Source organism: Lissotriton vulgaris, chromosome 2_1 (genome assembly GCF_964263255.1).
Source record: "Lissotriton vulgaris chromosome 2_1, aLisVul1.2, whole genome shotgun sequence".
Lineage (NCBI taxonomy): Eukaryota > Metazoa > Chordata > Amphibia > Caudata > Salamandridae > Lissotriton > Lissotriton vulgaris.
The window spans coordinates 1783801769-1783824731 of NC_141687.1; the positions used below are offsets into that span (position 1 = coordinate 1783801769).

The 22963-nt window shown below is 46.2% G+C and overlaps 1 protein-coding gene across 1 annotated transcript in view; it reads right to left on the reverse strand.

Moving 5' to 3' along the window:
* The window catches only part of LOC147733269 (sperm-specific sodium:proton exchanger-like), a 7973824-nt gene that overhangs the window by 7760570 nt on the left and 190291 nt on the right, over positions 1-22963 (reverse strand). The window contains exon 3 of the mRNA XM_086956195.1: positions 5387-5515. Coding sequence (XP_086812321.1) covers positions 5387-5515 — 129 coding nt within the window. The remainder of the gene's footprint in view (positions 1-5386; positions 5516-22963) is intronic.

Consider the following 22963-nt stretch of genomic DNA (forward strand, 5'->3'; position numbering starts at 1 on the left):
CTCTACTTTTTTATTATGATATCTTTGAAACTCAAATATATGTTTCAGCATGCCATCTGGAGACCGTGTATTTGAATGCAAAATTAAACTTTGTATTATTGTCGAACTTGTGGCGAGTGCTAGCTAGTTAAAAACAACTGACTTGGCTGTTGCCAAAATGTATTACTATAACAAAATGCCAGTCAATCAGCACCTACATAATGCTAACATTTTAAATCATTTGTGAGACAGCTCGGCTTACTGTTGCCGAAAATTAAATAGCATGGCACGTGAAAGCGGTTTCATAACAAAGCCATATTCCTTTCAGTGTTTCCCGAGGCTGCATTTTGTATTTCGTCTCGTAGCACAGTCGCCTGAAATTTCTGCAAGTCAGATGGTATGATTTCTTGGTTTTAATTTCACCGTTATAGGTTATTTGCCATCCGGATTTTTTTCGCACAGCTCTGATTGATGCCTGTTATTCTTCAGATCATTAAACTGTATCCATGTGTAAAGACCTGATAATCATTTTACATTTTTTAGCCACCCTCTGCTAGCAAAAAACATGTTCCCGTGTCGGACTCTGAAGTCATAAATCTTTGCAGTGTCTAGCCTGCGAACCTCTCCATGGTAGTTAAAGACCGTGCCTGGCGAGGGCCAGCTTGCCCAGCTTGCCCCGCGCCTTTTATCTTGCAGAGGGGAGGCGGGGCAGCATCCCCCCTGCCCAAAAGTGCACGGACTTCCGGGCGGGTGTTAGGACAACCCTCTTAGGCGGGGGGCGTGTTCCCGGCCGGTATAACCAAAGTGGCGTGGTTGGAACACGCCCCGCCGCCTAAGAGGGTTGTCCTAACACCCGCCCGGAAGTCCGTGCACTTTTGGGCAGGGGGGATGCTGCCCCGCCTCCCCGCTGCAAGATAAAAGGCGCGAGGTCCAGGCAGGCGTCCTCTTGTTCCCGCGCTCTGAAGGCTGCACCACTCGTCGCTCGTGAGCCCTCAAGGGAACAAGCTGCAGTTTTTTCAACGTGGTAATCGTTGTTTTTTCTGTTTCAGTCGTCAAGGCGTATCTGGGATCCAAGGAGCTGCTGGAAAACAGGCAGAGAGAAAACAGAACGTCGGATATGCCTGGAAAGAAGAGTGGAAAGAGCTCCGAGATGGAACGATTGCTTCGCACACTGGTAAACCAAGTGTCGGCGATGGACAGGAAATTTGGTAAAGTAGACCGACTGGGTCGCAGCTTAGCGGTGCTCCAGAAGAAAGTGGAAGTTCAGGCAGGGCCCTCAAGGAGACCTAAGAGGATTGTGGGGCCTGCTTTGTCGAACGTTACTCCAGAGGGTGATAAGGGGAAAAAGAAGAAAGGGGGTCTTAGCGAGGCCCCGGTCCTGATTGAGGTTCTGTTGGTCCCAGTAACCCCAGCAGCCAGCCCGGTACCCGCACTGGATGGGGGATTGCCAATCCCTGTGATTATCACACCGCTGGATAAGGATCAAGTACCCCCGAACTGGCGATGCATCTAGCGGCGGTGTTGCCTTGGATGAAGAAGGGAGCGGGGGTATCTGCGGCTGCGGAAGATCCAGCTAAGGAGGCTAGGCAAATTATCGACCAGCTCAGGCAGGCAAGGGGCTCTGGGGCAGCGAATGTGCCTTCTACTCCTCTGCAGGTGGCGAACCCGGCCGCGGTCCAGAATCAGAATAAGTCGATGGACACGACCGGAGGTATGACAGAAAACGGTAAGAGGTCGCTCCCAATAATGGGGGAGGGCGCTGTACCTTCAAGGCGGGAATGCCTGGCACAACATGTTCCGATGGCCACGAAAGAGATGGGTCAACAATAAAATGGAGAAATTGTTTTGTTCTACCCACCTTCAAAGTATAACTCACGGGTGCATCTGGGGGGACCACTGTTATTCAGACGATGGGGTACACCTGTCCAGGGTAGGGAATGACATATTGATAGGAGACATGATAGCTTGGCTAGTGGGATTGAGGAGACATGACCTATAGGAGTTGTGGGGGGGGCAGATAATCGGTCAACTATCTGGCCTGTGGCAGTAAGGTCATGATCGGTGAGCAGTGATTTCAAGGTCCCTAGTGGGGACGCCACTCATTATGGATGGGAGCGCCCGGGGGGAGGTGGCCTTTGCCCCCTACCACGGGGAGGCGGCACTCATTACGGATGGGATCGCCCAGGGGGAGACGGCCATAGGCCCCTCCCAGGGGGAGACGGCTATATGCCCCTCCAACGAATTTCCAGGGGGCCGGATATCCGCTCCGGCGGAAGAGAGCGCGGGAAAAGGGGGAGAGTCCACGCTGTCCTTCTTACAGTTACCCCGCGCGGGAACTTGGACGATCTTAAGATGGCGCCGAGTGGAAGGGGGCCCCCATGACAAGGGAAGTTACGGTTGGCTATGAGGGTAAAGCCCTCTGCGCATGCGACACTCACACAAGAGGGCGAAAATTTGGTGATAGGGATCTGACACCGGTTAAGACCTTGCCGTTGGCCCCCAACTTTAGGATGTACAAAATTCGTATGCAATGCATTATGACATGATGTTAGACTCGGTTAGGAAAATCTTTGTATTAGAGATTTGTTAAGGTTAGCCTGGATACCTGTCTTCATCAAGTGTAATGAAAGTTGAATTTTGTACATGATAAATGAAACGTTTTAATTTGAAGTTTTACATTTTGTTTCATATTTTATTAAATACCGCCGGGGGGGGGTCGCAAGGCCCCCCTTCCTTCCAAAAGTTCTAACTATGTCTGTCTCCTACCATTGGGATTGGTGGTGGAAGGGGTAGCGGGCATCCCGGACCATATAGAAAGGGGAGACCTCTCGGTCACCCCGAACGTATGGCTGGGTGCCTCGACCGCCCGGAAACCTTTGCAGGCGGGGGGCGTGTTCCCGGCCGTTATGCCCAAAGTGGCGTGGTTGGAATACGCCCCCGCCGCCTAAGAAGGTTGTCCTAACACCCGCCCGGAAGTCCGTGCACTTTTGGGCGGGAGGGGGATGCTGCACCGCCTCCCCGCTGCAGGTTAAAAGGCACGGGGTCCAGGCAGGCGTCCTCTTGTTCCCGCGCTCTGAAGGCTGCACGACTCGTCGCTCGTGAGCCCTCAAGGGAACAAGCTGCAGATTTTTGACTCACCCACTAGCCCCTGTTGCAATAGTTTGGGAGTAAACAAAGTTGTGATTTGCAATTGATTGTGATGCATAAAATGTCTTGTTTAGCCCGTTTTTTCCTCATTGTAGACTGATTCCAAGATTGTGTATGCAACTGAGCACTTGTCTATAGGCCTTTTTTCCTTTGTACAAGTGTGATGAACTGTATGCAAAAAAATGGTTTCTCTGTTATAGGACCTTTCCTCCTTTGTAGCAATGTTTATAGTAAATTGGATACTATTCTGGGACATCCGCTCTACAAGGGTGGGGTAGCAGGTAGGGATATATCTAGCTGCGATTAGGCATAAGTTTGTTTTGTTTAATTTTCCCCATTAGTAGGTAACTAACTGTCGTATTTATTTAGTCTTCGGTCGGGCGGTAAGGTCATGATCGGTGAGCAGTGATTTCAAGGTCCCTAGTGGGGGCGCCACCCATTATTAAATGGGAGCGCCTGGGGGAGGCGGCCATTGGCCCCTCCCAGGGGGAGACGGCTATATGCCCCTCCCATGAATTTCCCGGGGGCCGGATATCTGCTCCGGCGGAAGAGAGTGCGGGGAAAGGGGGGGGGGGGGGGAGTCCACGCTGTCCTTCTTACGGTTACCCCGCACGGGAACTCGGACGACCTTAAGATGGCACCGAGTGGAAGGGGGCCCCCATGACAAGATAAGTTACGGTTGGCTACGAGGGTAAAGCCCACTGCACATGCGCCACTCACACAAGAGGGCGGAAATTTGGTGATAGGGATCTGACACCGGTTAAGACCTTGCCGTTGGCCCCTAACGATAGGATGTACAAAATTCGTATGCAATGCATTATGAAATGATGTTAGACTCGGTTAGGAAAATCTTTGTATTAGAGATTTGTTAAGGTTAGCCTGGATACCTGTATTTTTTTATATGATAAATGAAACGTTTTAATTTAAAGTTTTACATTTTATTTCATATTTTAATAAATACGGCTGGGGGGGTCGCGAGGCCCCCCTGCCTTCCAAAAGTTCGAACTGTGTCTGTCTCCTACCATTGGGATTGGTGGTGGAAGGGGTGGTGGGCCTCCCGGACCATACTGGCAGCAGTATGTCAGTTTGTCAGTTTGCAGCTGCCCCGAATACAGCGCATTCAACAAAATAGGGCACACTTTCCCTGTTTGTATCTGGGGCCCTAATGTAGAGGGGTGCCGTGGGGCAAACAGGAAGATTGTGCCCTATCTGTAACAGTGTAAAAGAAACAATCGATGGACGGAATGCTGGACAATGCAAACATTCACCCCCAGTCACAGGGATCTGGGTTAAATCCATCATTCTTATGCTCACCACACCACCCCAGTTTGGACCCACCTATATGCAAATCAGTCTTCACCCTGTTCCTTGTGGAAATAGTCCAGCCCGTACTGCGTGAGCAAAAAAACGATGGATTTAGGCCCAGATCTCTGTACTGGGGTGAATGTGTGACATTGTTCTGCATTCTGTCCATCAATTGTTCTATCTGTAAGAGGGCACCATATGGATATTCCTGACGGCGGAGCAACTTGTGGATTCCAAGAACCTCTACATGTGTCAGTGGAGCAAAGAGGATTGTGAATGGGATTGTTGTTACCTTCCTCTTTTATCGCAAGAACTATGGCTTCGTGAAGATTTTTTGGAGGTCATATAGGGTTTGGAATAGCAGAAGTGAAGGTTTATTTAAGCAGGCCTTCCACTTAACCAAACTTGCAGCTGCACTTCTAATTTGATGATGGAGAACGGCTAGGTTTTACTCAGGGAGCCTTAGCAACTCTCCAAAAGCCATGAACTGGAGGCCCATCAGCCACATCATCATTGTGAATTCCCATCTAGGGAGAGCCTTCAAACGCATACTTCAGTGGCTTTCATGTATACATCCCAAAACTCTCTGAACCTCGGGCCATTGAATATTTTATATTTTCAAAGACAAGCCACCATTATATGATAGCTAGCCAGCATTGCAGTTTATATAAAAGTGCTATTGCTGTGTCAGCAGAAACACTTTCATCAAACGAACCCCACCAATATGGTTTGGATCGCTAAATGAGGCAGGCGGTCCTCTGCCGCATCAGTGAATTGGTAAAACGCCACAGTCCTAAAATGGCCCCCTTTGTTCCCATATAACACTGCAGTGAATTCAGATATGAAGAAATACGTGATAATACTGATACATTTTTTATTACGTTGTTGTTTCAGACTGTAACCTCTGAAGACTTTTTGCGATCCACACTATACTGAGCATTTAAATTGATCTTACCTGCCCAAAACATTTCTTAATTTCATGATGATCCGTATCAAAAGCACCAATAAAGATTAATGGTGGGAGGAATACATGGAAAGTCAAGTGATTACCGTTACTTTCAAGGTCCACATCTAGCTTTCCAGCCTGGCAAATAAAAATACTGAAATGACGCAGCTGTTTAATGATAACACGTTCTACAAGAGCATTACTTTTTATACGTGAGGGATGGCTGGTGATCTTCTTTTAATATGGTGAAGTATAAATGGCAGTTCAAAATAACAGATTTAGAGCAAAGTGAGTAGTCATAAAATACTTGGAGCAAAGTGTGCTCCCACTACAAAAATGCTAAAGAAACTAGACCAACTATATTATTAGACAGGCCAATAAACAGATCAATGTGCAAAACATAGGATGGTAATAGGAAGTTCTAAACAGGCAATAACGAAATATTGCACTACCTTCATGACATGCAAAACACGCCCAAAGCTTAGTTTGGAAAAACATGACAACAAAACAAATGATCGTCTGAATAATTCTCTTGTGAGAAAATCCACGGGTTTTAGATGTAATTCAAATATTAAGGTTATGCAACTGTACATAACCTCTTAATGACTGGTTTTGATTTCCATCCTGATCTTTCACGGTAGTTTCACATTGATATGTTTGTGTTGAAAATCTATTTGGAAACAAAAATGTGACAAAATGGAATGTTACACAGATCTCAAAATCGTCTGTCGTAATTTGACGATGGCCGGGTTAGCGCTTAGCTTTGCTACACGTTATTCTCCTTAACTTGGCCATATTAGAATACGCCATTTTTGTATGTTACCGCGGCCATTTTAGGGAATGAGCGGCCTCGTGGTCAGCATGCTCTTTAGTCCTTTGTCCGTGCCACTGACCACCCGTGTTTGCCTAGCAACAGGCTATTTATAGTAACGGTCAAGCCTGTACATGCGCAGTCCCAACTGACCAGTCACCCCTCAGGAATGTTCCGCCAAACTGACCAGTGGAGTTGTGACCCCTCCCATGAGTTGGCTGTGTTCCAAAAATGACCATATATGTACATGAAGCTCTGTAACCTTGTACCGCCTACCTTTTTATTACCTGTAAAGTGTATAAAAGAACGATTCACACCAACGTTCGGTGTGATACTTCTTGCATTGCCGAAGGGTGCTGTAGGAATGTACCACCACCCCATGGGGTCTTAATAAACTTGTCTTTTGTACTTTTCAGTTTCCGTGCCAACAGTTCTTTCGGTGTAAGTGGGTTATCTACGGAGCATGTAGGCCTTGAGAACCCAATACCACAAATTGGCGACCACGAAGGGACTCATCGGCGACTCGGATGCCCGAAGGAGAGGTCGTGACGAAGGATTGGAAACTCGCCATGGACGCGTACGCTGCCACCGAGTGACCCGAGTCTTGGCACCCACGGTGTTTTCTTCCTTTCCTTCTGATCTGACCTTCCAGGTGGCGCCGGTCTCCGACTGAGTTCTTGATCGTCTGCGTTGCTGGATAGTGCCGTTTGGCTGATTCGATTAAAGACCTTGGCAGTTGGAATCTGGACTTTTGAGATTTGGGTAAGATTTGTGATCGGTAAGGTAGTCTACGGACGCTTACCGAAGTTCTGTGACTGTGACTTTGATTTGAGTTAGCTAACATTTTGACTTTGTGAACTTTGAACCTATATGTGTAGTGCACTTCACATAGGCAGGCATGTAGAGATGTTTCTCTAAATTCGTTTGTATTTTGAGCAACACATTTGTGTGAAGTACTGTAAGTGCCAATTTTTATGGTATCACGCTTTCGTGGTACTTTTTGAACATGCCTGTTTTAAGCACGCTCCGAGGGATGTGCTGTTTAGGAAATGGTACCTGAATTAGGTTAGCGGAATCACAGCCGGCTCCCCCAGAAGGAACTCCAAACCGTGAGATGTACGTAAAATTCAGCCTTCCCCCTATACTGTACAGTAAATTATGGAATAAATATACCAGAACCGATCCCGAGTTGCAATGGCCACTACATGGGTCGTTTGATTTACGAAAGGTTCAGTTTGTGGAGCAATGTTTGTTTCAGCGCAGGTCTAGACAGAATATGTTTGATTGTGTACGAATGTGGGAGAAAGCGGTGCGTGAACGTATGAAACGTGAAGTTGCCTGGGCGGACAAAGAGCAGCGCAAGGCTGTTCGAGAGAAGGCTTTACAGCTTGAGGAAAAGGAGGCGCAGGAAAAGAAAGAGAGGGAGGAACGGGAACGTAATTTGCAAACGACCGGTCAATTTCCTATTCGACGACCGCTTTATCCTGCCCTGAATAATGAAATTGATGATTTTTCGTTATTAGATCGATCACCGCCTCCGTACGTTCCTCCTACGGCTCCGACTGAATATTCTGACGATGAAGGGCAAGACAAAACGGATAGGTCGAGTGTCAGGTTATCTGCTCAGAGAGGAGCGGAGTTGCGTAGTTATGCTAGGAAGTTAAATTTGAATCAAGTATCTGTGGCAGACGTTATAGCTGAAAGGGGTAAATGGACAGACCGAGAATTGCTGTGTTTTTTGAATACTTTTGCAGCTGAAGTTGTTACTCGATTTCGTAAATATTCAGATACTCTAGAACCTAAAGCTGTGTCGGTTTATTGTGAGAATTTGGATAAAGGTTTATTTGTTCTTTCAGATGTTGATGACCTTTTCAAACAACTGCTCCAGCTACGGGATGAGGCGTCCAGATTGCGGGAAGAAGGGAAAAAGGATAAGGAGTCCGTGCCGGGGTCAACAGAGCATATTAAGGAGTGTTCTCTCCGGGGTTCAGATAAGAATTCTAAAGTGTATGTTATGCCTATGCGTGAAGCTGCACCTTTGTATGTTCCACCTAAAGGGGACGGTACAGATGAGGATAAAACATCGAAGGATGCGAAGGGGTATTTTATATATAATTGGGTGTATACGCCTTGGAATAGAGCGGATGTTATGGCGTTGAAAAATTCCTTACCCGATCTTCGCAAAAACCCAGCAGCATTCTATGAAGGGGTGGAGGGGGCCATTTCCTCTTGTGTTATGACTCTTGTTGAAATAGATCTGTTTTTTGGGTTAATTCTTCCGCCTGATATGTGGAGATTGATTCGTAAAAATAATGATGAAACACTGCTTGGGGGAACGTGGAAAGAAATTAACCAGGCTGATTTAGACAGGGAACCTGCATGTAAGCCATGTGAATTGATTCTAGGCCTCCCAGCGGCTATCTTAACTAAACTAAAAACGCTTGTTCCTTCTAAAAAGATTGATTGGACCATGCTAGCTTCGTGCAAACAAAAGTTAGATGAAACGGTATCAGATTTCTTTACACGCTTCGAAGAGGCGTTTCACGATTACAGTGGTCAATCGTTAACCGATGATACGGGTAGGCATTTGTTTGTAGATAAGTATGTGGCTAATCTCCTACCGGAGATAGCAAAACGATTAAAAACGAGTGAAAGTTCCTGGGCCGCGGCGACCCCTGCGTCTTTGTTAACTATGGCTTAGTATTATGAGCGGCAGGAATTGGAGGCTAAAGAAAGTGTTGATAAGAAAGCGAAGGAATTGAAAACGAAGGTGATGTTGGCACAGGTTCGCGGAACGCAATCTAGAGGGAATGATAGAGGCAGAAGAGGTGGGAGTAATGCGTCGTATGGTCGTACGTATATAGCGGAGGGTCAATGTGCCTATTGTAAGGAGTTTGGGCATTGGGCTGAAGATTGTCCGGTACTTCGTGAACAACGTAGTCAGCGTGGTCGAGGAGGTGGAAGGTCGAGGAACAGTTATTCGGGGGCGAGAGGTGGCGGAGGCGATCGTGGTAGGGTTGAAGAGAGGGGCCGTGGCCAGGACGAACGTAATACTTTTGATCGACGGAATCAGTATCAGATTTCGGAGGGTGAAAATGTGGAGCATCAGGATTATGTGCATGCATAGGACTGCGTAGGATGGGGTACGGAATCAGTTGAAGTGCCAGTAGATCAGAGAGGTCCATATGTATCAGCGGGCATTTTAGGTTCTACTGATCAGTTTTTAGTCGACAAAGGAGCTACTCGTAGCGCTTTGTCTAAAAACTTGGTTCCGAGTGCTCCCCTGTCTGGCGAAACGATAACATGTATAGGGTTTGATGGCACACCCTCTCCTAGCCCATTATCAAAACCTCTTGCACTTTGTCTTGATACATTTTTCAGTTTTGGTCAATTTTTGTAGTCGCCCCATACCCCAGATAACATCTTGGGCATCGATTTGCTCAAATATTTTCGAGCAACGATACGTTGCGCTCCTGAGGGAGTGCGAGTTATTTTGAACGATAATTATCCAGATTCGGACAGATTTTGCACTATACAAGAAATCGAAGCATTAGCCTCTCTCCCGCACACGTTATGGGCGACCTCAGACACGGATGTGGGACAGATGCTTATTCCACCTATTCGAATCACTGTAAAGGAGGGAGTACTTTTGCCACGTGTGCCACAGTATAAGATTTCCAGGGAAGGTGAAATTGCTCTGACGCACATTGTTCAAGATTTGATCATTGCTGGAGTAGTGGAGGAGGTTCCTTACAATGTTTGCAACAGCCCTATTCTTCCGATCCTTAAGAAAGATACTGACGACAAGGTCTATCGATTTTTTATTGATTTGAGAGAAATTAACAAAATTGTCATTCCCCAATATCCGGTGGTGTCCGACATCACGACATTGCTCACATTGGTTCCCCCAACGGCGACGACCTTTAGTGTTATTGACCTCAAAAATGCGTTCTTTTCCATCCCCATCCATCCTGATAGCAGATATTTGTTTGGCTTTACGTTAAATAATAAATCGTATAGATTTTGTCGTGTTCCTCAAGGTTACACTGAGAGTCCTAGTATCTACAGCCAGGCTTTAAAAAGACAGCTTGATTCTTTTGAATTGCAATCTGGAGTTGCCCTTATCCAGTATGTTGATGACCTTTTGTTAGCTGCAGACACTTATGTACAATGTGAGGAGAGTACTATCGCTTTGCTTTCCTTTTTGGCTCAGAATAACCACAAAGTTTCGAAGAAAAAGCTTCAATACTGTAGACCCAAGGTGACCTACCTCGGTCATCTTTTGTCTAAGGAGGGGCGTGCATTAACATCAGATCGAATCCAGGCAATATTAGACACACCAGTTCCCCGCACTCAGAGAGATGTACGTGCCTTTATAGGTTTAACGTCTTTTTGTAGACAGTGGATCATGGGGTTTTCGCACATTATAAAACCTTTGTTAGCGTTACTGTCCAAAACTACACCAATGCCCCTCGAATGGACAGATGAATGTCAAAATGCCTTTGACCAATTGAGACAAGCCCTTTGCTCTGCACCCGTGCTAGGTACACCAGATTATACTAAGATCTTCACGTTGTACGTGCACGAGAAAGATGGGTGCGCGTTATCAGTGTTAGTGAAAGCACACGGGGACAAGCAGAGGCCATGCGCGTACTTTTCAGCCATTCTTGATCCTGTAGCACGAGGGTTACCTGGGTGCTTTCGAGCAGTTGCAGCAACAGCGGTAGCTATACGACAGAGTGAGGGAATAGTTTTATCGCACAAATTGTTGGTGTTAGTTCCCCAGGCAGTAGATGCCCTGTTGAATCAAACGAAAACACAGTATCTCACGAGCGCACGTTTGACAGGATATGAGCTCACACTTCTGGCGCCACACATTACATTGAAAAGATGCGCTACCCTGAACCCTGCCACTTTATTGCCCTATCCGGTCGAGGAGGGTCAGGAAGAAAAACATCATGATTGTGTTTTCCTGACCGAGGAACAGACAAAGGGTCGTGTCGACTTACAGGATATGCCACTTCCAGATGTGGATGGGGAACTGTGGGTTGATGGATCGTGTTTAAGGCTGCCAGATGGTACGACTTCTGCAGCATATGCGATCACGACACTTAAGACGGTGGTAGAAACAGCATGAATACCACAGAAATCGGCTCAGGCAGCAGAGCTGATAGCTTCAACAAGAGCCTGCGAATTGAGTGCTGGCCTATGTGTGAACATCTACACAGACAGCCGGTACGACTTCGGAGTAGCGCATGACTTCGGCCTACTCTGGAAAGAGCGTGGGTTTTTGACTTCTCATGGAGTACACATTATGCACGGAGAACTAGTGCGTGATCTCCTAAACGCGTTGCTTTGTCCAAAGAAAGTAGCGATAATTAAATGCAGTGCACATAAAAAGATCACGGATAAAGTGGGTCAAGGTAATGCTTTTGCAGATAGCATATAAGACAAACAGCTATGTCTCAAACTGACTCCCCCATGTATGTAACAAAATCACAGGCCGAGCGATGGTATGATGCTAGAGCGGAGATACTAGACATCCAAAAATCAGCAACGGAATCAGAACTTGCGGCATGGGCAGCAGAAGGGGTACTAGATGATGAGGGTTGTTGGAGAAGCAAGGACATGGAGAGATGGAAATTGCCCGCAGCTTACTTGCAGGCGATGGTTCAGATGACACACGGATTAGCGCATGTGGGAGCTCTTGCAATCACTCGATTGTTAACACGAGTTTGGGAGCATCCCGAGATTGCCAATACGGCTAAGAGAGTAGTGCAGACCTGTCTGATATGTTTACAGCACAATCCTGCAAAAGGGACTCATACTCCGAAAGGAGGGTTCGTTCCACCTTCTGCACCATTCGAGGTACTCCAAATGGATTACATCCAGCTGGAGCGCTGCAATAACCTCAAGTATGTCTTAGTGGTGGTGTGTGCCTTTAGTAAATGGGTTGAGGCCTTCCCCACGAAAGATAATACAGCCTTGACAACGGCTAAGGTGTTGCTTAAGGAGTACTTCCCTCGATTTGGAGTTTGCAAATTTTTGTGGAGCGATAATGGGCCTCACTTCGTAGGGAAAATTGTGGAGTATGTATTAAAGGGGTTGGGGATCCAGCAGAAGTTTCATGCTGTGTTCCACCCTCAGTCAGCAGGTCTTGTCGAGCGGTACAATGCTACGTTGAAGTTGAAACTGGCTAAGATTGTGGCGTCCACGTCATTGAAGTGGCCCGATGCCTTGCCGCTAGCATTGCTCTCTCTCAGATCAGTACCCCACTCTCGAACAGGCCTCACACCATATGAAGTGGTGTTTGGGAGGCCTATGAACATATGGGGAGTGCCTACATGATGTGCCTTGCATAATGATGAACGATTATTTGGCACGATTAACAAATGATTTGCTTTCCATTCATCAACAGGTTCGAGAAGCGCTCTCTGATAACTCCATTGGAGAGGCCCATAGTCTCCGTCCTGGAGACTATGTGATGATCAAGTCGTTTGAGAGGACGAACAGCTTGGAACCGAGGTGGCGTGGCCCCGAGCAAGTCCTCCTAGCAACTCGAACGGCTATACGAGTGACCAACAGAAAGCGGTGGGTGCATTCAACTCACTGCCGCCGCGTCTCTCCTGATCTGGTGAATCCTACAGTGCTGTCCGACTACAAAGAGATCTTGGATAACGAAAAGAGCCCAGCTGTGACGTCGGCCGAATCTGAGGGAGCCTTCCCGGACCACACTGTTTCTGGACGACAACGCTACGATTTGCGGCCAAGATAGGAGGAAGATTTCTTTTTTGTGCGAGACTGGTTGGTTACCGCTCTGGGGTTTGTGAAACGGAAGCCGGGAATCTCAAGGGGGGGGGGATCAGTTCCGCCAAGAGTAGTGACACCCGTCTTGACCCCGGAGAAGGAAACAACGGCTACCTCGGAGCTCAGCACCATTGTTTTTAATTTTTGTAGTTGAACATTTGAGACATTGTGAACTCTTGAACTATGGCGTCTTCTACATCACGAGATAAAAGAATTCTTGGTGCCATTTTGTTCGTACTGACAATTGTGGTGATAGCAGTAATAGCCTGGGTAGTAGAACTTGTGGTGCCTGTACGAGAACATTTGCTGCCGACTACCCCGGCTCCATCTGAACATTTTCACTTCACCTTGCCCTACCATGAAGAACGGCACCGACAGACTTACTTGAACAATAGCTTTATTCAGATTCTGCATCATACTCATAATATGACGAACACTTCCAATTGTTGGGTGTGTGGGATGTTGCCTGGTCAGAACTCCCACTCCCATTTTCCCATAATGGTTCCTGTAATGCCTGGTATACTCTTCTATTCACTTTACGATGGCCAACGAAGGGGGGGGGGGGGGGGTGCTCTTCCGTTTGAACAAGATTTGTTACCATGATCGGGATGGGTATCCAAGAGCTGAGGGTACTAGATTTGAATGGGAAGAGTACCGCCCCCCGTGTTTACAGTAATCAAAGGAATATTAATATGTCTAGTTCACATGTTATTAATGTCATCACTACTAAGGCTGATCTGTGTATATGTAATAAAGGTACAATCCCGGTTGGAAAAAGTGAATGCAACACCACACTTACATTTGACAGTCCGAATGGCATATCATTTGTGGCCTCTCGAAATACATACTTTATCTGTGGCAATAGGGGTTATCATCAGCTTCCTCTCGGATGGTTAGGCACGTGTTATGTATCTTTTGTATTGCCCCCTGTATTCATTGCCCCTCCAATGTACCATAATGATTATGTGCTTTACCATGACTTTGTACTAAATCGTGTTAAACGAACTGTGGTTCTGGATGACATTGACCAGACCGACACCGCCTTACAACAATATGTGGACTTTAATTTGGGACTGTTTTCCTTTGTGGGGGCTGCTTTGAATAGTCGAAAAATACGACGACTGACTCGTGTTGTCGAGGCTGTAGCTAATGATACTGCTATTGCATTGGGGAACATAACGGAAGAACTCCAGATTTCTAGAATTGTTACGCTCCAGAACCGCATGGTTCTAGATGTGGTTCTAGCTGACCGTGGGGGGGCATGTAGAATCATCGGAAGTAGCTGCTGCGTGTACGTGCCTGATAATTCGCCTTCTGTTTATGATGCCATCTCAAAGTTGCACAAAATAGCTGCTGAAATGCACCCGGACAATGGTACTTGGACTCTTTCGGGGTGGTTCTGGTCGATGCTCACCACTTGGGGTTGGAAATTGCTGACGATTTTATGTGTCATTGTTGGGATACTATTCTTTGTATGTTTATGTATACAATGTGGTCCTGCCTTATGTTCTATGTGCTTATCAGCTTGCATTCCATCCAGACGCACTCTTGCTCGAAATGAAATGATGCTTCATAAAGAAGTTGCTCAAATAATGTTAATTGATATCGAAGATGAGTATCCCGACTATGTCCACTATGAGGTAGCTTCAGCTAAACGCTAAAAGGGTCGTCTGTCGTAATTTGATGATGGCCGGGTTAGCGCTTAGCTTTGCTACACGTTATTCTCCTTAACTTGGCCATATTAGAATACGCCATTTTTGTATGTTACTGCGGCCATTTTAGGGAATGAGCGGCCTCGTGGTCAGCATGCTCTTTAGTCCTTTGTCCGTGCCACTGACCACCCGAGTTTGCCTAGCAACAGGCTATTTATAGTAACGGTCAAGCCTGTACATGCGCAGTCCCAACTGACCAGTCACCCCTCAGGAATGTTCCGCCAAACTGACCAGTGGAGTTGTGACCCCTCCCATGAGTTGGCTGTGTTCCAAAAATGACCATATATGTACATGAAGCTCTGTAACCTTGTACCGCCTACCTTTTTATTACCTGTAAAGTGTATAAAAGAACGATTTACACCAACGTTCGGTGTGATACTTCTTGCATTGCCGAAGGGTGCTGTAGGAATGTACCACCACCCCATGGGGTCTTAATAAACTTGTCTTTTGTACTTTTCAGTTTCTGTGCCAACAGTTCTTTCGGTGTAAGTGGGTTATCTATGGAGCATGTAGGCCTTGGGAACCCAATACCACACGTAGGCCATAGAGAGTATCCCCCAGGTTAGAATGGGCTACAGAGTTACTGAGCAAGTTACAGAGGCTAACAAGCTCCGAAAAAATATATATGAAACAAGTTACTTACCTATAACTACAATTCTTCAGCGTTCGTTTGTTTCTTAGATTCACGGGCTAGGATCGTTCTGAGCCAGAGGTAATCGCAGTACACTGGGATAAGAGCCTAAAAAATCACATTTTAACTTTAGTAACAAAACAACATAATAGAAAAAGACCCAAACTTCAACCAGAGAAAGGAGTGCACACTGAACACCACTATCCCCATTGTCTGCCACACCTCAGAGTTCACAGCACGAGTGTTAAAGGATACACCAGCTGAATACACCTCACTCAAGGAGGATGGGACGCAAGTAAATCTATAATAAATGTCAATTTCTGCTGGGATTTAGCTACAGGTATGTACACTTGTTTCTTCTCTACAGGATCTCTTAAAGATTCACTTACTTGAAATAGACTAGCAATCGGTATTTGACTAATATAATAGGAAGTATGTATTGGCATACTGCTTACTAACTCAACGTTTCTGTAGCCAGACAGTTGTGTATAATCAAAGTATGATGGCTCTTCCAAGTTGCCATTCTGCAAATGCGAGTATAGAATACTACTGCTTGGATATCTCTGTAACCAAATGGGCTGATGCAAGATGACTTCCGAGTGACATCTCCGCCACGATGCTCCGCTGATCGGAACCCCTAACGACTGCTCTATATGCTCTTTAAACATCCAAAGATAGAATGCAGTAAACACGAGTAAAGTGCAGCGGAAAACCTTACCCCAGGGTCTGCAAGTATACCTCATTTGATCTGCGGATGCAAGGTATACGCTCTCATCTTTCCTCAGCCCCAATGGTGCCTGCATGGATCGGACTTCCTTGATTCTCCTTGACCTACATGATTACTCGCCAGTGCGGCCAAAACGCAGGAGCTCATCGGCGTTCTACAGCGCGTTGCCTGGCATACGAAAAGCTTCTCGGAGTACACATCATTTTGGGCAGCACATCGCTTTCCTGATAACCGGCTACATCTCCGTGATACTTTGTTACAAACAAGCAAGGATGGCTGGAAGAGGGGTGACAAAGGGTAACGGAAAGAATGCTCCTTCGCTGAACTCCCTAACGCACGCAACTTCACAGCCCAGCTTAGTGCTAGCAGTCACCCGGCAGAAAAGGCTGGACACCCGGGGCGCTAGGAACAAAAGCGGCGACGGGGGAGAGAAAGGGGAATACAGGTGAAAATCATTCAGAAAATACGGATCTTTGAACCAGGGCTTCCAGGAACTCCCTATCCTACAGATCTGGCAGAGAAGACAAGCTCTGTGGTACTTTCTACACCTTTGACCCAGACAGATAGGGATAGCTTTGTGGGCAAGACTGTAAGGCTCAGCAGTAAACTCAACAGCTCAAGTGATGGTGTAAATATTACTGTAGGAGATGCAGAAACTGCAGTAAAACTACAGGATGCAAGCGATGCGCTCCAAAGCCACTTACTCAAAACGCCTGACAATCAAGGAAAGTTTTTCTCATTAACAGATGAATCAGATTATTATTATTATTATTAAAAGGTTCTTTTATAGCGCATGGCCACTCGGGAGCATCGCAGCGCTTAAAACTGACCAGACAGGGATGAATTAAAAAAGGGGATCTGAATTATCTAGTTTTTGGAAACAGAAGAGTTTTTAACTTTTTCCGAAAGACAAGAAGGTTAGGCTCCTGACGAAGAGGTGGAGGAAGAGCATTCCACAACCCAGCCGCATTGTGCGAGAACAGACGACCTCCTGTGCGGGCTCTGCTGATCCTGGGAGCTATCAGCAGGTTTTGTTGGTTCGAGCGGAGATTCCTGGTGGGTTTGTATGGTCTGATCATGTCATCTAGAATGGGGGGGCCACTCCCATAGAGTGTTTTATGGACCGTGCAGAGTGTCTTAAAATGGATTCGCTCCTTTATGGGGAGCCAGTGCAAGGTGCAGAGTGCGGGCTTGGCTGATGTACGATGGTTGGTGCCCGTAAGTAACCGTGCTGCGGAATTCTGGACAACCTGAAGTTGCCGGATAACCGACACGGGGGCTCCAAGATAGATAGCATTTCCATAGTCCAGCCTAGACAGAATAAGGGACTGGACTATGGTTTTCTTTGCTGCTTCGGGTTGCTGAGGGAGGATTTTCCGAATTGTTTTCAGCAGTCCGAAGCAGGTGGCCACTGTCCTCCTTGCCTGGGTCTTGAATGACAACTCTGCATCCAACCAAAACCCGAGACTCTTTATCTCGGTCTTTGGGGTAGGTCCTGGACCCATACAAGGGGGCCAATGTATCATGTTATTGAATATGGCTCGTTTTCCTAATAGCATCAGCTCTGTTTTTCCTCCATTCAATTTCAGGTGGGACAAGTCCATCCAGTTTGCTACTGCCTCCAGGCAACGGCAAAGCCTGGAGGGAGCGGATTCCACCTGATTGAGAGAGACAACTAGCTGGGTGTCGTCAGCATAGCTTACCAGTTGGATCCCAAAGGGAGCTACTACTTCCGCCAGGGGCGCCATATATACATTAAACAGTGTGGGGCTAAGGGAGGAACCCTGTGGCACCCCACACTGTAATGGCATTAGTGGAGAGCAGCTATTTTCTGAGAAGACCTTAAAAGATCTGTCACCAAGAAAGGATTCCAGCCACATGAGCGCCCTGTCTTTGACGCCCAGCTTTCTGAGACGAGACAGGAGGACCCGGTGGTTCACCGTGTCGAAGGCGGCACTGAGGTCCAGGAGGATAATGGCCACGCTGCCACCTGCGTCCAGAATCCTCCTGGAATCCTCTACCACCCTCAACAGTGCCGTCTCCGTTCCCTGCCCTCTCCGAAATCCAGTTTGGGTTGGATGGAGTAGGTTATGGGTCTCCAAAAAGGATGCTAATTGTTTATTTACCCATTTCTCGGCAAGTTTACTGATGCCCGGGAGCAAGGAAATGGGACGATAGTTGGAAAAGTCCTGGGGGTCGAGATGAGGCTTTTTTAACAGGGCCCTAACCATGGCCAATTTCCAGTCTTGGGGTACCCTTCCTGATTCAAGTGAGGTGTTGACTAGATGGATGATGTGTGTACTGATATTAGGCAGGGCCAGCTTCAAAATATTCATAGGGGCTGGGTCTAACGGGGATCCGCTTTTTACAGAGTTGAAAAGTGAGGGTAAAGGCTCAGTGCTAAGGGGGGAAAAGAAAGAGAGGCAAGGCAGAGTGAAATCAGTTTCATCTGGCAGAGGGAGGATTGGTTCTTCCAAAGATAGAGGGGGGAGGGACAGGAGGATCTTCTGAATTTTTTCAGCAAAAAAATTTGCCAGGTTGTTGCAGTGAGCATCAGCCTCCTCCGTGCTGAGTGGTGGTGATGGCGGGTCGGGGGCTTTTAACAGAGAGTTAGCTATCTTGAACATCTCTCTTGGGGCATTGGCAGAGATCTCTATTTTTTCTGCGAAAAAGGTGGATTTGGCCACGTTAAGGGCGGATTTGTATTTTTTTAGAGAGAGTCTATATTTGGTTTTTCTCTCTTCCTCAAAATGTTTTCGCCACTGTCTCTCCAACCGTTTACATTCTTGTTTTAGTGACCTTAGCTCAGAAGTAAACCAAGGTTGTTTAGTGGAACCTTTCTTTTTTGAGATGTTTATTTTTGGAAGCACCTTATCCAATGATGATTCAATCCATTGGTTAAATTCCACATTAGCCCTGCCAATGTCCTGATTGGTCTGGGGTTCGCTCGTGTTCAGTGCCTCTATCCATTCATTCATGTCTAATTTTGTCCACCGCCTACTCAGAGTTTTACTGGGCAGTTTTGCTGGACCGGGTGTGGGTGTATTCCAGGTGAGGGGGATGAGCATATGATCTGTCCAAGGAATAGGGTATGGCTCGGCTGATGTTAAGTCCACGATGTTTGAAAATATAGGGTCTAAAAGGTTCCCTTTAGGGTGGGTGGAATGGGAGACTATCAGATTCAGTTCACATGCCGCAAGATCCTTAGTTAATTCAGTGGCAATAGTATCTGAGGGATTATTGAAATGAAGATTCAGGTCTCCCAGTACTATGAAATTGGAGACCTTACTAGCCAACTCTATGGTTGATTCGATAATTCCTTCCTGAAATTGTCCAATTGCGCCAGGTGGACGATAAATTAAGATCTGTCAGATATAAGCATTTCTAAATCAAGTGGGGAAGATGGCTCTAAGTGGTATAGCAGCTCTAATACAGACCCTCAGAAAAATAAACATGGCTTGAAAAAATTACAAAAAAAGAAAAATGAGGGCAGCCCAAAAAAACATGAAATTTCTAACAGAGAAAGTGCCACAGATTTGAGGTGGCACTATACTGATACATAGTTTACAATATTATCAGACTCAATGGGTGCCTCAAGTGGCAATCAAACAATCACAGGCAGCAACAAAAGTGGAGACCAAGGAGTGACTAAGAGCGAACCATCTCTGGCAGTTGTTTCACAATCTATCAAGAGTTTACAGGAGAAAGCCAAAGCAGAGAGCAGCAGATCACGTCTGGCTGCCAGGAAACTGCAAGGGGCTGTCAGGAGGGTCGGTAAAACGTGCGCCGAAATTGCTGATCAGTTGGGAGGAATGGACGGAGCATCTAGAAAAAGATGTGGCCACACTAAAAACGCAAAGAGACGAAAACAAGAGTTTAGTCATAGATCTTATGTGGAAGATGGGGGAGTAGGAAAATAGGCATCAGCGCAACAATCCCAGATTCCTAGGGATCCCAGAAGGTGTGGAAAGGGATGATCCCAGAAGCTCTATGATCACGTTGCTCAAAGGGGCTTTTCAAGAATTAGACTCTTGGGACTGGGATAAAGAAGTTCAGCGAGCGCACAGATTTTCGCTGTCCCCGACCAAACGCTCTTCGGCAACGCAGCAACACCCCCGCGCCATGTTTCTGTTCTTTGGGAATTTTCTTCTCCGTCAATCTCTCTATGATTTGGCTAGACCCACCAGTAGACAGACCTTTGACGGAATAAACTTTTTTACTAGACCTGACTGTGCGCATGCCACTGTCAAACGCCGGTGGAGACTAAGGCAGCTTTTTGCCCCTTTTCAAAAACTTGGGAGCATATGTATACCTTCAGAACCCTGCTAGATTAAAGATTGTATATAAGGGGCCCACCCGTAGATTTGTTTCAGAGATCCAGGCCAAAGTATACTTAGAGGAAGTTACTGGAAATAAGTAGTGGTAGCAATAGCATAAGGTTCATAATGTTCTGTATTCCGGTCTGATTAAGAGAATTGGGTTGCTGCATTTTTACAGATACGGATCTCAGTAGTTTTGTTATCTTTGATCATATAGGTTAAATATGTTTTTACTTTTTTCAGACACATAATGGATCACATGGGGGGAGATCTGGTTTCGCGCGCGGGGCTCTGTTCCCTCAGATAACAAACTCCTGGCCTAGGTTAGGCCAGGTAACCTCTAAAATTGGTGGAAGGGTGGGAGAGGGAGGGGGGTGAAGGGTGTCAGACAGGCATTTAATGAGGATAGGAGAAATGATTCTGGTTTAAACTGGTATGTTGGTAATATAAGGATATCTGGTGACAAACGTGTTATGCAACGTATTGAGCATGGAGGTTTATCCGGAACGTACAATCTAAACAGATGAGAGTGTTAAGGGTTATGTCCATGAATATTTGTGGTCTAAACGACATAAAAAAAAAGGCAAAAAGTAGCGGTAGGACTAAAAGCATTGGGTGCTAATATTGTCTGCTTGCAAGAAGCACACATAGAATGCTCACAAACACATATTTTAAAAACACTTTGATATGTGTGATGTCACAGGGTGCTATGTTCGGGGGGTAGCAATTCTAGCCAAAGGGAGTGGGCCTGTGTTTAGTCGATCTAAAGCAGACAAATTTGGTCACTGGGCTGTTACTGAATGCCAATTTGAGGATGAGCAAAAGATAGCACTCTGCGCAATACATGGAAGGAATAGCGATGATCCGACGGTGTTTGATGAGATCTCAAAGGAACTTACGCACCGGCCGCTACCCTTAATATTCTGTGGGGATTTTAACATTAACCTTCCTAACGATTGGTCTATCAAAGAGGACTGGTAAAATGTTGGCCGTAAACCTAAAGTGTTTAGGGCATTAAAGAATATGTGTTAAACACATGGTTTAGTGGATGGTTGGCAGACTTGTCCAGGGTATACTTTTTTTTCCAACTCACATGTCCCATCGGATCATAACCCATTAATCTGCACTTTGGAAATAGGAACAGTTCATTTACCAATAAGGTCTTGGACATTCGAGAAGGCCATGCTTTTAGATGATGTATATCGTGCACACATGAGAGAGTGGATCCCAAACTTTTTAGTAGATGAACTAGGGAGCACGTCAATTTAAGTAGTTTGGGATGCCTTAAAAGTGGCAATACGGGGGGAAACACTACGATTCTCATTAAATGCCAATAAACTGGCTAGGGAATCTTTGAAGGTACTTCAGGAGAATCTAAGGCTGGCTGAAGAGAAATTGATAAGGGCGACAATAGCAAATAACGGGGGTGAGGAAGTACCAAAAACACAAAGTCAGGCTGGAATCGCTAAGGTAGCAATTACCAACACTTTTACTGATAAAACTGTTAAAAAAGCATTATCAAAAAAATAAATGGTTTATGAGGTAAACAAGCAAATTGGCCACCAACGTGTCGTACTTACAAGACAACATATCTCTTTAAACCTGATTCAAGAGATTTGTGATCCTCTGTTATGTGAAATAACTGACCCTGAACTTATAAGCGATGCTTTTTGGGAATTTGCTGGCAGATGCATCAAGCAAAATACCTCCCGGTAAAATAGGGATTCGGTAAAACAGGCCGATACCGAACGCAAAACCTGAAAATGCAATGCATCAACCCCACATCCGTAAAAAATGAAGAATCGCTAAATAATCCCCTCAGTAAATTACCTAATCGCAAATTAGCCAATCGGTAATAACGAAAATGAAAGCAGCCTCCGGAAATACCGAATCGCTAATAAAGAATCGCAACAAAATGCATAAAAATTCGCAAATTCCGAAAATGCCCAAAATTGCTATTTTGCATGAGTAAAATAAGGGGAATCTCAAACTGGAGGTAAAGTTTTTGGAAGGAAAAAAAAAAAATGTTTTTCCCACGGGTGCTGACAATCAGTAACCCTTTAAATATGCCCCTGGAAACCCTGCATGTCTACCAAAATGGCTGCCCCCTACGTGCTTGCTAGGAGGAGGGGAATCAACGCTCATGCACAGCGCAGGAGGATGATTCAGGACAGGGTCTTCAGGGTGTGCATCACATTGCTGGGCCAGACAGAGGAACAGGTCTACGACAAGTACAGACTGAACCGGGCCATGATCATGCGCCTCATTGCAGATCTGGAACCACTAATGCAGCACCAGACCCGTAGGACCAACGCCATACCATCTCATGTCCAGGTCCTATGCAGCCTGCACCTGCTGGCGTCTGGAAGCTTCCAGGGGGTAATAGAAGAAGCCGGAGGTGTGTCGCAAAGCGCACTATCACGCTTCTTCCACAAATTCCTAGATGCCATGCTGACATTGATATCGCCACATCACCTTCCCCACAACCCCCCAGCAGTTGTACCGCATCAAATGGGAGTTTTACCAGGGGGCACAATTTCCCCATGTGATAGGATGTGTTGACTGCACGCATGTCCCCA